We start from the raw sequence: 14,568 nt of genomic DNA on the forward strand, positions 1-14,568 counted from the left end.
TCATTTGGGGGGAATGCAGTTGGGAAAAAAGGAGGAGACATGCGAGATGGAAAGAATTCGGAAGGAAAATGATGCCAATGACTCAGAAAAGTAAAATGCACGAATGATTAAAACTATAATTTTGCAACATAAAGGTGCACTGCCGATTTTCCGGCACCCTTGGTTCCAGAGCCTTGCCGGATTATCCATTTTGCTGAGCCAATGGAGGTCATGTAATAATGATTGAATAACACACCCCTGACCCACTAATTATACCCCTCCCATCTCTCTAAAGCACCATGGAGTGCTAGAAATGTACATAATTATAATAACAAATAGAATCAACTCTTTCGAGACGTAGGACACATCCCAAAAGAGCGTGCGCCATGCAATGGCATTTGTAGCTTCCCATTGACCTATTCAGGCAGTCGCAGGAATTCAAGTGCACTCTTGTAATTTTGTCTGGAACAAAGGTGGTTTCGGACCATTAGTTGTCGGAAAAATCAGTGTTGTGCCTGTATTATATTAAGATTTGCATTTTGTAGCTACACAAATGATAAATGCTTCTAAAGCCAGACCTTTGTCACACCAAGTGGGTCTTGATTCAGGGTACGAGTAGGTGAGTATTAAATCAATTCAAACTGTAGTGGAAGTGCTTTAGAATGGTCTTAATTAACTGATGACAAAGGTAAATCAGGTTCAAACGCTTTCAAAGTGGTCATTTTGTATATGCACCTGATTGTAAATTTCATTTAGTTTTGCCAATGGAAATTAAGCTTAGAAACATAAATTTCATTTAAACTTTAAAGTTAATTTTCACAGCAGCAGCAAGTTATTTCCTTTGCACATATTATTTAAACACTTACATGCATTAGTGAATAGTAGGATTGCTTTCCAGTGTAAAAAAGGAAATTGAAAGGACGGCCATCTTCTCCCCATTGGACAGCTGTAAAACAGGGGGAAAAAAGGAAAATCATATTTTGGTTTACCCAAGGCATAAGTAAATGCTCTAATGATGTTAGCACAGTAAACTTGTAAGTACCAAAATAAACGGAAGGTGAAATGCAAAACGCTGCAGCAACTAAAGATTTGAATTACATTTCCAGGGCATTGAACAGACGGACCATCTAATCGATTCTGGCCAATACACTAAAAGAGATATGGATTGCGCTAAAGATAAGCCTAAACAAGATCACTGCTCACTTCATGTTGCTTCTAAAATAGAAAGTGAAGATAATCAAACAAATTTGAACCTTGCCAATGCCAGCATTCAGTAATATTTTATGTTAGAATTTTGAGAGAGCTATGTGATCAAATGATTTATTCTGAAGAATTTCACAAGTTACTTGGCTATTCACTGTATACACTCTTAACAGTTCACTGCATGGTCCGTGCAACTTGCAAATCTATTTAACAATATTTTTAACCATTGAGATAAGCCCTGCTGCTTTCCAACTGGAAGATCATAAGCAATCAGCAGCAAACACAATGCAAACTATAGCTGCATTTTAACTGAGAAAGCCCCTTCACGGAAAGGCTCTTTTTTGAGTCAAGTGGACATTCACACCTGATGAGTCCAGCAAGGTTATATTCATGCAGCTGTTAGGAAATTCAATCCACAAATCAGGACTTAGCGTATTTAGTACTCCCAAAAGGGCAGTAATAAAGCCACAATAGATAACCTGTCATACAAATCATAAGTTCTCTCACAGATCTTCTGTTAAGCACATTGAGCATTTTCATTGCAGCCATCACATTAGGACCTTTAGAAAGATGTGCTACACATCCCTCCTCAAGTCTGTCTTGCCATTCAGTATGATCATAACTGATCTGCCCATAGCCTCATCTTTTCTGTGCTAGTTCCAAGTAGCCCTTCATTTACTAATCTTTCAAATATATATCTATTTCCTCTTTAAAACACAATGCATTAGCCATCACCACCATAAGGTGGTACAGAACTCCAGCGATTCACCTCCATATGAAACTTTACAATTTATAGTTTTTCAAATTTGAGACTTAGAATCTTAGAATCTCTGAGCAAGGGGAATGGGAGAAAAAAAACAACAGTTCGTCCAACTGACATGGTAACTAATGTCACTTTTGGAAATGGATGCACGATTAAAGAATCAGACTCCATGCTATATTCCATACTTATCATCAAACTCAAGGAAAGGTCTCTGTTCATCCCTAGGCAATTGGATCCTCTATTTCCTCACACGCAGACCTCCATCAGTAGGAATTGGCAACAAGACTTTCACCCTGGAGACCATCAGCACAGGAGCATCTCAAGGATGTGTGCCCAGTCCTCTTCTCTACTCCGTCTATACCCATGACTGTGTTGCCAGACACAATTGCAACTGTCTTTAAGGTCCCACACAAGGAATTAGTGGGCAAAATTAGAGCACATGGTGTTGGGGGTAGGGTATTGCCACGGATAGAGAATTGGTTGGCAGACAGGAAACAAAGAGTAGGAATAAACGGGGCCCTGGCAGAATGGCAGGCAGTAGCAAGTGGAGTGCCGCAAGACTCAGTGCTGGGGTCGCAACTATTTACAATATATATTAATGATTTAGATGATGGAATTAAAAGTAACACAAGCAATTTTGCAGATGACACAAAGCTGGGTGGCAGTGTGAACTGCGAAGAGGATGCTAGGAAGTTGCAGGGTGACTTGGACAGGTTGAGTGAGTGAGCAGATGCATGGCAGATGCTGTATAATGTAGATAAATGTGAGGTTATCCACTTTGGCGGCAAGAACAAGTAGGCAGATTATTATCTCAATGGTATCAGATTAGGAAAAAGGGAAGTGCAACGAGACCTGGGTGTCCTTGTACACCAGTCACTGAAAATAAACATGCACGTACAGCAGGCAGTGAAGAAAGCTAATTGCACGGTGGCCTTCATAACGAGAGGATTTGACTATAGGAGTAAAGAAGTCCTTCTGCAGTTGTACAGGGCCCTGGTGAGACCACATCTGGAGTATTGTGTGCAGTTTTGGTCTCCTAATTTGAGGAAGGACATCATTGCTATTGAGGGAGTGCAGCGTAGGTTCACGAGGTTAATTCCCGGAATGGCGCGACTGTCATACGAGGAAAGATTGGAAAGACTGGGCTTGTATTCACTGGAATTTAGAAGAATGAGAAGGAATCTTATAAAACATATAACATTTTAAAAGGACTGGACAAGCTAAATGGCAGGAAAAAATTTCCCAATGTTGGGGGAGTTCAGAACCAGGAGCCACAGTCTAAGAATAAAGGGGAGGCTATTTAAAACTGAGATGGGAAAAAACGTTTTCACCCAGAGAGTTGTGAATTTGTGGAATTCCCTCCCACAGAAGGCAGTGGAGGCTAATTTACTGGATGAATTTAAAAGATAGTTAAGATAGAGCTCTTGGGGCTGGCGGAATCAAGGGATATGGGGAGAAGGCAGGCACGGGTTACTGATTGTGGATGATCAGTCATGATCACAATGGCGGTGCTGGCTCGAAGGGCCGAATGGCCTCCACCTGCACCTATTTTCTATGTTTCTATGTAACACATGGACCAGACAGTTAGTGTTGGAGGCGAGAATGACTGATCCTGACAGTATAACAGCTTTTGACCAAATGTAGGATCAAGGAGCCCTTGTAAATTGAAGGTAATGTAAATCAGAAAGAAGTCACTCCACTAGCCAGAGCCATAACCCTGCACAGAGAAAGAGGATTGTAACCATAGCTGACGTAATGTATTTTTTTCGCTCCATTGTTTCATTAATGGCTTTGCTTCAAGCAAAAATGTCAGAAATGTGGTAAATTGCCAATAACATGAACATGTTTTGAGAAAGCAATCTGCACCCACACACTGCAAGACCTTAACTTGATCAGATGTTGGCAACTCATATTTCCAATATATAAACACTAACCAACAACAATTCCCAACGCGAGTTTAATTGCACCCTCGATAATTTGCAGCATTTCCACAACTAAATCCCAATGTTTCCAACCTGAATAAATCTATACTTCTATGATATTAATGGTGGGGATGGAAGCAGTCACCAATGGTCAGAAACTTAACATCAATTTATAAAGGCTGAAGCTTCACAGTATTTAGAATCTGAGGTCAATGGCTACGTTTTTGTAGTAAGCGACTCCTGAAAGTTGTCTACCACGTCATTTGTAAAATATGGAGACACTACTACCTAGAAGTCCAAAGGAGCACCACTACCTCCAATATCCCTTCCTAATTATTCTACGATTTATATTTATAAAAATTATCTTCTTTAATTCTGATTTTGTCATACTTCTAAATCTTCTTGTCTAGAAAATTCACGTAGACTACAACAGTCCAAAGTGATCAACTATGCAGCATCTTAATTAAGAAATTGCAGTGGATACTGATCTGTCAGCCACACCCGCATTGCACATTGGATTATTGGTAAGGCACAATCAGTAGGTTTGCAGATGACATTAAAATAACTGGTATCGTAGACAGTGAAGATGATAAGTGGGGACATTGCATTTTGGGGAGACAAATCAGGGTAGGGCCTTCACAGTGAACTGCAGAGCTCAAGGGAGTGTGATAGAGATCTCAAAGAACATAGTTCCCTGAAAGGGCATCACAGGTAGAGAGGGTTCAAGAGTCAGGGACTTGAGTATAGAAGTTGGAACTTTGTGTTACAGTTGTTCAAGGCGAGAGTGAGACCGCATTTGGAATAGTGTGATCAGTTTTGGTCACCCTCCATAGGAAAGATCCCATTAAGCTGTAAAGAATGCAGAGAGGCTATTGCCAGAACTAGAGCCTAAGCCACAGGGAGAGGTTGGGCAGATTAGCACTTTATTTCCTGGAGCACAGGAGACCGAAGGGTGATCTTATAGTCGTGTATAAAATCATTAGTAGAATAGAGTAAATCTTTTACACAGAGTAGAGGAATCAAGGACTAGAGGACATATGTTTAAGGTGAGGGGTAATGGAATCCAAGGGGCAACTTTTTCCACAGACGGTGGCGGGTATATGGAACAAGCTGCCCAAGGAAGTAGTTGATGCAGGTACAATAACACTTATTAGGAAACATTTGGACAGCTACATGAATAGAAAAGGTTTAGCGTGATATGGGCCGGGCATTGAAAAATGGGACTAGTTTGATTGGGGCATCTGGATTGGCATTGGCAAGTTGGGTCAAAGGGCCTGCTTCTGTGCTGCACGAGTCTATAATAAACAAAACATTCCCAACTCTGACCATGACAATGTAAACTGTGATCATCAAGCTCATCTCCTGTTGGAAGAACAAAAATTCAGTCAATTTGCCCCAATCCAGGTACCATATGGATGATCATAAATCGTTAATGATTTTGATAACTACACATCTTTTCCATTGTTTCCATTTTCTTTTAGAGCTGGCAACATAGGATTAACGCATTGCCTAATGGGCGCTGCTGCTTGGTAGTTATAGTGAATTTGTACAAAACATAGTTAGGTCACAACTTAAACAATTCTGGCTGCTACACTTTAGGAAGTGCTGGATGGAGATTTAATTTAAAGTAACTAACCCACAACAGTCTCCTTCCTCCTCCCTTTTCTCCCCACGAATCAGCCCACTTTCTTTCCAAACATCCCCCACCACCCCCCGAAAACTGGCTGAGCTCTTTACCTTTTGTTTCACTGTAGTACTGAGGATACAAAAACACTTGACATTTAAAATGGCAGTGAAAAAAACTTAAACAGTAAAGGGTCTCAGATGGCTTATTATGCAATATTTTTAATTCAATTAGTGTGTGAATTGAATTATTTTCTTCTAATAGATTCCTTCTGTGATCAAAAGAAGAGTTAAAGACTAGAAATTCTTACACCACCATTTACCTTGTGGAGACATTTATCTACTGCTACTCTGCCATGGTTTAAAATCAATTCCTTTCCTTAGGAGATGGGGAACTTTACAATTCCCTTTAAAAAAATTGAAATTATTGAGTAATTTGCAACTAGGCACTCATTATTTTGTATTAAATTAGATATACTTTATTTTGTGACCATAACTTTGGGTAATGTTATAGTTGTGCATGGGACTACAATGTACATACATGTCTGAAGAGGGCCACAATTAAAGGATTCAAAGGCCCCTCACGTGAACTAAACATTATGCATTCAAGGAACGTGACGTGCTTAAGCATTCTCAACAATAGTAAACCTTCTTTACCAACCTATCTACTTGGGGAAGTTCAAGAAGGAACTGCAGATGCTGGAAAATCGAAGGTAGACAAAAATGCTGGAGAAACTCAGCAGGCGAGGCAGCATCTAGGGAGCGAAGGAAATAGGCGACGTTTCGGGGTGAAGTCTTCTTCAGTATGAAGAAGTCTTGACCCGAAACGTTGCATATTTTCTTCGCTCCACAGATGCTGCCTCACCCGCTGAGTTTCTCCCCATTTTTGTCTATCTACTTGGGTAGCTACTTTCTGGGGTAAATGGGTTTAACTTCAAGATCTGCTGGACATCAGTGCCGATAAGGTATTAAATGTATACTTATGCAATACTGCATAGTTACTCATTTTAATACCACCAGGTATCTACTGCATATCCTACCATTGTGAGACAGGTAGCAAAATGGAAGTTAAATCTAAAAATGTCTTTAGGATTACCGATGAGAAGAAATTTGGAGACAGGAAGTTTGTAGATGGTTCTCCATATGCAACACCTGGAATTGGAAAGGCAGTCTGGAAATCATTTCCATTCTTGTAATGAAAAACAATATCAACAGTGATTGCTCAGAGGTTGTCTTTATCGGCAGAGATGGAGCAAAAGGACAACAACAACAAACAATAGATGCATGATAAATCTTGACTCTTGTTTACAATCTTGTTGAAAAATAGAAACATAGAAATTAGGTGCAGGAGTAGCCCATTCGGCCCCTGGAGCCTGCACCGCCATTCAATATGATCATGGCTGATCATCTTACTCAGTATCCCGTACCTGCCTTCTCTCCATACCCTCTGATCCCCTTAGCCACAAGGGTCACATCTAACTCCCTCTTAAATATAGCCAATGAACTGGCCTCGACTACCCTCTGTGGCAGAGTTCCAGAGATTCACCACTCTCTGTGTGAAAATCGGTTTTAAAGGATTTCCCCCTTATCCTTAAGCTGTGACCCCTTGTCCTGGACTTCCCCAACATCGGGAGCAATCTTCCTGCATCTAGCCTGTCCAACCCCTTAAGAATTTTGTAAGTTTCTATAAGATCCCCTCTCAATCTTCTAAATTCTAGAGAGTATAAACCAAGTCTATCCAGTCTTTCTTCATAAGACAGTCCTGACATCCCAGGAAGCAGTCTGGTGAACCTTCTCTGCACTCCCTCTATGGCAATAATGTCCTTCCTCAGATTTGGAGACCAAAACTGTACACAATACTCCAGGTGTGGTCTCACCAAGACCCTGTACAACTGCAGTAGAACCTCCCTGCTCCTATACTCAAATCCTTTTGCTATGAAAGCTAAAATACCATTCGCTTTCTTCACTGCCTGCTGCACCTGCATGCCTACTTTCAATGACTCGCTGCATCTCCCCTTTTCCCAATCGGCCACCATTTAGATAATAGTCTGTTTTCCTGTTTTTGCCACCAAAATGGATAACCTCACATTTATCCATATTATACTGCATCTGCCAAACATTTGCCCACTCACCCAGCCTATCCAAGTCACCTTGCAGTCTCCTAGCATCCTCCTCACAGCTAACACTGCCCCCCAGCTTCGTGTCATCCGCAAACTTGGGAGATATTGCCTTCAATTCCCTCATCCAGATCATTAATATATATTGTAAATAGCTGGGGTCCCAGCACTGAGCCTTGCGGTACCCCACTAGTCACTGCCTGCCATTGTGAAAAGGACCCGTTTACTCCTACTTCCTGTTTGTCAGCCAGTTCTCTATCCACATCAATACTGAACCCCCAATGCCGTGTACTTTAAGTTTGTATACTAATCTCTTATGTGGGACCTTGTCGAAAGCCTTCTGGAAGTCCAGATACACCACATCCACTGGTTCTCCCCTATCCACGCTACTAGTTACATCCTCAAAAAATTCTATAAGATTCGTCAGACATGATTTACCTTTCGTAAATCCATGCTGACTTTGTCCAATGATTTCACCACTTTCCAAATGTGCTGCTATCCCATCTTTAATAACTGACTCTATTAGTTTCCCCACTACCGATGTTAGACTAACTGGTCTGTAATTCCCCGTTTTCTCTCTCCCTCCCTTCTTAAAAAGTGGGGTTACGTTTGCTACCCGCCAATCCTCAGGAACTACTCCAGAATCTAAAGAGTTTTGAAAGATTATTACTAATGCATCCACTATTTCTGGAGCTACTTCCTTAAGTACTCTGGGGTGCAGCCTATCTGGCCCTGGGGATTTATCGGCCTTTAAGATTGTGGAATGATTCCGTGAAAACTATAGCACACAATTGATACAGCAGAGCACACCAATGAACAGATGATAACTGAGTTTCTAATTTAAAGCAATTGGCAAATACACTAAATGTATATATACTCATTATAAAGTGACCAAAAATGCTTCCACTTTTCACAACACTAGGAAATGGCATCTTACCTCTCTGTTTTGGAAAAACTTCCAAAGGATGCTGAAATAAATCAGACATACTAGAATCAGCAAAGATAAATGAATAAATAGTGAATTGAAGTAGAAACTTGAGATGCAAAACATTTTCAATACCTTCATGATAGGTCTAGCCTTCTTTTCAAATAAACCAGATGGAAAGAGGTACCTAATGGATCTCTGGAATAAAAATGATAAATAAGTCAATGCCTTTAACAACAAAATCTTTGTGAAATTATTAGTCATTTTTTGCTTGAACTGATAAATGAAGCACCTTTTCCCTGAGGGTAGAGATTTTTACTATTTAGCAGCTGATTGATGTGTTCAGGGTCAACATAACAGTATTACATGTTCAACAAATCTTAAGTTTTTACATCTTAAAGAAATAATAATGATACAAGGAGAATGGGTAATAACACTACAATAAAAATATTTTTGAAACAATCACTTGGCAATGCATCGGTAGCCACAAGTAATATTATATATATTCCAATATAACTTGCTTTCAGGAGAATAAAAATTAGCAGTTAAAAATTATAGTAAATATTGCTTATTTATACATAATATTTCTGCAACATGAGGCGCCCTAAAATGAATGGGACGTACACTGGAGCTGCACAGAATTTAGTAAGATGTGTAAAGAAACCATGGATTCTGAGATGCTGGACTATTTTCATTAATGCAAGAAAGATTAAGAGGAGATTTAATGGGCTTTTGTAATTAAGGAGTATCTTAGTTACACAAAATGAAATTTTATTTCCTGTGGTTGGAGAAACTGTGACAAGGACAACAGTTTAAAATTGACAGAGTCAGGAGTGGCGAGAGAAATTTCTTTCAACAGAATTGTCAGAGCATAAAATGCTTTTCCACAGATAATGGCCAAGGCAGACACCATAATGATTTGTAAGGGAAGTGCAGACAAAAAAAATTGAAGTAGACAATGATATTGTGCTAAGGAGAATGTAAAGCAGTGGATATTTTTGGTTACTTCAGCAAAGTTAGAGGGCCAAATGACAACCATCTGTTCAGTAAATGTGAATGTATGGTTCACTGATTAGTTATTAATGTAATGATTCATATGATATGGAACTGGTGTGTCATATACAATTTACAAACACAAGCTAGAGTCACAAATTAAAAAGATCCAAGATAGCTTCACATACAAGAAAATAAACTGGCATTGCTTTGGCACGGTGCTTCGCATTTTGACTGATCTGTTCAGATTCCATCGCTTCATTTAATTAAGCTTAGCATTGTGACAATTTACAAATGTTTGTGCATTTTTGAAAGGGACAAACGATAAAAGCATCAAAAAAGGTGGAAAAAAAAATCTAACCTTGTCTAGTCCCTTCACACCCACATCCGGGATGCCTTTCTGTATTCCATCACCTGGACAACTTCCGATTCCCTGGCCCCCCACTGCCTCATTTATTAGTGCATACTGGTAGCATCGGTGGCGAGGAGCAGGTATTGAGCGAGGTAGTTCTGAGATGCCAGAACTGTTGAGCCCTCCTGAGCTGTCATGGGCCTAACTCAATGAAGGGAGGTGCCCACTTGATAACTCCAAAATATACTGGCATCTACATAACTATTTTTTGTTGTCCCATAGTTTAACTGTGTAAAGGCATTTTAGATTCTCATGTGGCAATGGATTTCTTGGTTAAACATTTAGCTTGTGTATTTGTTAACATGTAGATAGCGTATTACTGAATATGAAACATAGAAACATAGAAAAATAGGTGCAGGAATAGCTTTCGAGCCTGCACCGCCATTCAATATGATCATGGCTGATCATCCAACTCAGTATCCTGTACCTGCCTTCTCCACATACACCCTGATCCCTTTAGCCACAAGGGCCACATCTAACTCCCTCTTAAATATAGCCAATGAACTGGCCTCAACTACCTTCTGTGGCAGAGAGTTCCAGAGATTCACCACTCTCTGCATGAAAAATGCTTTTCTCATCTCGGTCCCAAAGGATTTCCCCTTTATCCTTAAACTGTGACCCCTTGTCCTGGACTTCCTCAACATCAGGAACAATCTTCCTGCATTTAGCCTGTCCAACCCCTTAAGAATTTTGTAAGTTTCTATAAGATTCCCCCCTCAATCTCCTAAATTCTAGCGAGTACAAGCCGAGTCTATCCAGTCTTTCTTCATATGGAAGTCCTGACATCCCAGGAATCAGTCTGGTGAACCTTCTCTGTACTCCCTCTATGGCAAGAATGTCTTTCCTCAGATTTGAAGTTGGTTATTGTCCTACAACATGCGTGTAAAGATAGTTCAGACACTACTTTGGCATTGGTTTTCTTGGTTGAGCTCTTATCCTGGTGTTATAGCACAAGTACATTGTTTTAATAGTAATTTGACATCCAGTCTTTATACTACCCCCCCCCCCCCCCCCCCCCCCAACAACTGCCCCTTTAAGATCACCTTAATTACAAATTTACAAACGCAGGAAGCCATAGTCACAAATTAAATAGAAAAATGATCAGGTAGCTCCACGAAACAAGAAAAGAAATGAGCATAGCTTGGCAGGTAGACAAAAATGCTGGAGAAACTCAGCGGGTGAGGCAGCGTCTATGGAGCGAAGGAATAGGCGACGTTTCGGGTCGAGACCCTTCTTCAGATTGATGTGGGGCCGTGCGGGAAAAGAAAGGATGAGGCGGAGACAGTAGGCTGTGGGAGAGCTGGGAAGGGGAGGGGAAGGAGGGAGAAAGCAAGGACTACCTGAAATTGGAGAAGTCAATGTTCATACCGCTGGGGTGTAAACTACCCAAGCGAAATATGAGGTGCTGCTCCTCCAATTTGCGGTGGGACTCACTCTGGCCATGGAGGAGGCCCAGGACAGAAAGGTCGGACTCGGAATGTGAGGGGGAGTTGAAGTGCTGAGCGACCGGGAGATCATTTGGCTATTGCGAACTGAGCGGAGGTGTTGGGCGAAGCGATCGCCAAGCCTGCGCTTGGTTTCATGGATGTAGAGCAGTTGACACCTGGAACAGCGGATGCAAAAGATGAGGGTGGAGGTGGTGCAGGTGAACCTCTGCTACACCTGGAAAGACTGCTTGGGTCCTTGGATGGAGTTGAGGGGGGAGGTAAAGCAACACATGTAGCATTTCCTGCGGTTGCAAGGGAAGGTACCAGGGGAGGGGGTGGTTTGGGTGGGAAGGGATGAATTAACCAGGGAGTTACGGAGGGAACAGTCTCTGCGGAAAGCCGAAAGGGGAGGAAATGGGAAGATTTGGCCCGTGGTAGGATCCCGTTGGAGGTGGCGAAAAAGTCGGAGGATTATCTGTTGTGATGGCTGGTAGGGTGGAAGGTCCTAGACAATTTTCCATTCCCAGGCCGCCTCATTTTCACTATGGACGTCCACTCTTTATACATGTCCACCCTCCTCTTCAGGAGTTTCTTAAAGCCTTCTGCTTCTTACTGCAATTAAAATCTAACCAGTTTCCCTCCACCAACATACAGCTAGCAGAATTTGTTCTTATCCTGTACAACTTAATCAATTCCGCTCAACGCCTTTGTTAAGGTGTAGCTTTGAATATTCACATGGGCTCCAGCTGCATCTGAATTTTAATTGTCTCTCTGAAACAGTCTTTATTCTAAATCTTCTCTGATATCACTCCTCGTGTCTTTCTCCCCGAATCGATATCTGTAAATCCTTTGATACTGCTATCTGGACCTGTGCGTAACTTGTCAATTGTGTCATCTGTGTTACTAACTTAAATTCACGGACCATTTCTGACACTTCTCTTCTTTCTTTGGATTTTTCTCTATGATCTCAGGTGACAAATTACATACTGACATTTACTATAAACCCACCGCCTCACACAGCTATCCATATTTTACCTCTTCCCATCATCTTTAATTATTGCTATGATTAAGATTGTCTGTGTGTAGGCATACAAATTTAACAATTTAAACTATTTCTCCGTTCTCATTAACACAACATGAAATGTGGAAGAGTAAATTTATGTTGCAATACACTGCTGCACTATTCTACACTATTCTGATAATTACAAACAGAATTACTTCTATTAACTTGAGAAACATGTGATATGTACTATGAATAGGCCATCATGCAACTGATCTAATCATTCAGTTTTACACCAGCCACACAATACCTTTTATTTGGAATGGGTTCACCTACCTTCATTAGAAAGGTAAATGAAGGGAAGTGATTTTTTCCATTAAACTTTCTTGTCAATCAATTAATGATCAGAGACATGTAGTGACATATGAATAGGGCATAGGGCGTCATGGTGGAGCAGCGGTAGAGTTGCTGCCTTACAGCAAATGTAGCACTGGAGATCCGGGTTCGATCCCGACTACGGGTGCTGTCTGTATGGAGTTTGTACGTTCTCCCCATGACCTGTGTCGGTTTTCTCCAAAATCTTCAGTTTCCTCCCAAACTCCAAAGACGTACAGGTTTGTAGTTTAATTGGCTTGGTTAATGTAAAAAATGTCCTTAGTGTGTGTGCGCAGGAAAGCGTTAATGTGCGGGGATCGCTGGTTGGCAAGGACCTGGTGGGCCGAAGGGCCTGTTTCCGCGCTGTATCTTTAAAAACTCAAAAAAAATAGGCCTCTGTCAGCATAAGTAATTGCGGAATCACCAGGGCAGACTGTGGGAAAGGTCTTAAATTTGCACTGCCTAAGGATCTACTTGTCATTTCCAAATGATACGCTCTCAACTTCTAGAGAGATGCTGGGTCCAAGCTTGAATTCAAGTTTCAATTACATGTTAACACACTACAAAGGGACTTCTGAAACTCCAAATATGCTGCAAAAATAGCACTCAACAAGAAACATAATTTATATATTTGTTTTGCAAAATAAACAATGTTTTTTTTAATCTCAAATTTAATATTTTAAAGCAACAAATCTCAAAATCTTCTTGAAATGGCATTTTTTTTTCATGAATGCCATCTTGGAACTGATAGTCCACAACATTAATGTTTTTTGTATTAGACAACTTACAAATTGCGTCCTTGAGAACAATAGAAAATAAATAAATGGGGGGAAAAAACATTACTATTCAGCAATAATCTGATTTTGACCTAATTTCTAAACAGAATTTCTCAAGTTTATTTAGCTATCAATATCCTGGCATCCTGCCAGATCAATAATTCACAAGTAGGGTTTGTTTCACCTGTTCCAGTGACAGAGAATTGAATATGACTATACCACTGACATGGGAAAAGCACGTTGGCCGTTTCTATCAATTAGTTACCCTGCCTCGGCAGCGAAAATGAAGCTATTTACTTAATCAATGATTCTACCAAGTGTCATTTCTACTGATTCGCTTCTAAATTAATAGCAAGACCAGCTAATGTGCAGGTGCTAATTTATTTAAACTGTTCTCAGCAGATTCTTGGAGCTCCATAATCAACATCTGGCTCTTCATGTTAGTTGTCAATTTCACTTAGACACGCTTGTCTTAACAACTCTATTTATTATAAATGAGTAAAAATCATAATGCATCATGAATAATTGTATAATGGTGAAAATAGGCAAAGTAAATCAATTAGATAAAAGCAACACAAATATATTTAAAGTTCAATGGAGTGTTCTATTAAGCATCTTCAGATTCTTCTCATTTTGATATTGATTAGTAGGACTGGATGTTGCAATCTCTAAGGTTCTTCACCACAAATGACACCCGGTATTCTTGGGGGTGACCACTAGGTGATTTTGCTACCAATCAGGCACATCTTCAGTTGTGTACCGCAACATCACTGGGTGTTTCGGCCTTTTATCGCAAGACACCCTCAGTTGAGGCAGGCCCACCGCAGGGTGATCAGACCTGGGTGTGTGTCTTATGGTTAGCCTCTTGATGGTCACATGGCAGCCCAGACAGCATCTTTTCTCTTCAGCCACAGCCAGTGACTGCTCCATGCTGCTTTTTTCCTTCCATCTTCCTCTACCGCTGACTGTGGCTGGTCGGGCTCTGGACTCGTGTCCGTTGGTGGGGCAGTACTTGGTTGAGCTTCGCCTGGGGTGCTGATACCCTGTGGACTG

General features: G+C 40.8%; 1 protein-coding gene across 1 annotated transcript in view; it reads right to left on the reverse strand.

Moving 5' to 3' along the window:
- Positions 1-14,568, reverse strand: part of mrps9 (mitochondrial ribosomal protein S9) — a 73,074-nt gene that overhangs the window by 42,605 nt on the left and 15,901 nt on the right. Inside the window, exons 3-5 of the mRNA XM_055637129.1 lie at positions 8,668-8,730; positions 8,545-8,575; positions 846-925 (exon numbers count right to left, since the gene is read on the reverse strand). Coding sequence (XP_055493104.1) covers positions 846-925; positions 8,545-8,575; positions 8,668-8,730 — 174 coding nt within the window. The remainder of the gene's footprint in view (positions 1-845; positions 926-8,544; positions 8,576-8,667; positions 8,731-14,568) is intronic.

The sequence above is a fragment of the Leucoraja erinacea genome, chromosome 6 (genome assembly GCF_028641065.1).
Source record: "Leucoraja erinacea ecotype New England chromosome 6, Leri_hhj_1, whole genome shotgun sequence".
In the NCBI taxonomy this organism is placed as follows: Eukaryota; Metazoa; Chordata; class Chondrichthyes; order Rajiformes; family Rajidae; genus Leucoraja; species Leucoraja erinaceus.